This window comes from Arachis duranensis, chromosome 5, assembly GCF_000817695.3.
Source record: "Arachis duranensis cultivar V14167 chromosome 5, aradu.V14167.gnm2.J7QH, whole genome shotgun sequence".
In the NCBI taxonomy this organism is placed as follows: Eukaryota; Viridiplantae; Streptophyta; class Magnoliopsida; order Fabales; family Fabaceae; genus Arachis; species Arachis duranensis.
Genome location: NC_029776.3, coordinates 16,035,012 through 16,036,443, shown reverse-complemented (window position 1 = coordinate 16,036,443; position 1,432 = coordinate 16,035,012). Strand labels below are relative to the sequence as shown.

At 24.5% G+C, this 1,432-nt stretch overlaps 1 protein-coding gene across 1 annotated transcript in view; it reads right to left on the bottom strand.

Moving 5' to 3' along the window:
- The window catches only part of LOC107488359 (ubiquitin-conjugating enzyme E2 20), a gene marked incomplete in the record, with an annotated part of 1,485 nt that extends 1,302 nt beyond the window's left edge, over window positions 1-183 (bottom strand). Inside the window, 1 exon segment of the mRNA XM_016109088.3 lies at window positions 1-183. Coding sequence (XP_015964574.1) covers window positions 1-50 — 50 coding nt within the window.
- Between the last annotated feature and the right edge of the window lie 1,249 nt (window positions 184-1,432).

Sequence of the window (1,432 nt, the reverse complement as noted above, 5' to 3'; positions counted from 1 at the left end):
GCAATGTTGTTATCTTGAGCAGCTTCAGAGTGAACATTAACGTTGGCCATAGCGATCGTAATAGTATTGTACGATTGTATTGAATATTGATGTATACCAATCAAAATTAGGGTTTCGCAGAAACAGAAAAGAAGATGAAGAGACAGAGAGAAATCAGAGGAAGAAGAAGAAGATGTTTTGTTGTGTTGTTGAAAGAGTTTGGTTTAAAAAGGTTGTGCGGATTCACGAAACGACGTCGAATCTACGACACATAATTTTGGTATTTGGTTTTCAAAAATAATTTGAACGTTGCAGGTACCAAACCCACAACGGCTAGTGTCCAATTTGGCAAACAGAATCACCGAATTGATATTGTCCAATAATCACCAAAATTAGTACTCAAATATTTTAAAAATGAATATTTTAGTTTTTTTAAAAAATTAATACACAAAAATATTTCTAAAATTTTATTTCAGCAGAGAAAATTAATTACAGTTTATTTTTTGATAGAGTAATTATCTAAAATCAGTTTTTAAACATTAATTAGTCAAGGACTAATCTGTTACTGATCTGAACTATATTTAAGAGTGAATTCAAACTCCCAACACTTGTTTAAGCGGACGAATGAATTGATCACTCGAACAATCCAAGTTAATTTTATTATAAGTAGATATGCTCATATAATTATCATCACCAAATTTTCATTCACTGACATTTATTAGTATCAATTACACCACATAAAAAAACAAAATAAAATATAGTTATTATTAATTGTACAATACTATCCCCTAATTTTTTACACGTTTTTAGATAAAAATAATAATAAATTTATTCATTAAATAGTCTTCTTATCTTTGGTAAAAAAAAATTATTTAATAAAGTTATTAGAGATTATTCTATAAAAAACTCAAAATTAAAATTATTTGATATTTTTGTATTTAATATAATTTAGCTTAGTGTAATAACTAAGAATTAGGTATAATCAAAGTTATTCTTTTATTTTTACTTGAATCTCAACTTGATCACCAAATTAAAACTGTTCTGTCTGATAGAAAAAAATATTGGAATTAATTTGTGTATTAATTTTTTTAACACTAAAATATCTATTTTTAAAATTTTTTTAGGATTAATTTAGATAATTACTCTGCCAAAAAAAAACTTAAAACTAATTTGTCTACCAAAATAAAATTTTAGAATTATTTTTATGTATTAATTTTTTTAAAAAACTAAAATATCTACTTTTAAAAATTTTAGAGACTAATTTGAGCAATTACTCATATTTTGTATGTCAAAACTCAAAATAAGAAATTTAATCCTTTGGGGGAACACCTTAAAAAACAACGGAAACCATTAAAAGAATCAACAAAGAATAATGTTAAATCCATCCTGAACATGAGATTTAAATGAAGCTTAGAGTATAAAAATGTCTAATATCTATGATATATTTTCATTT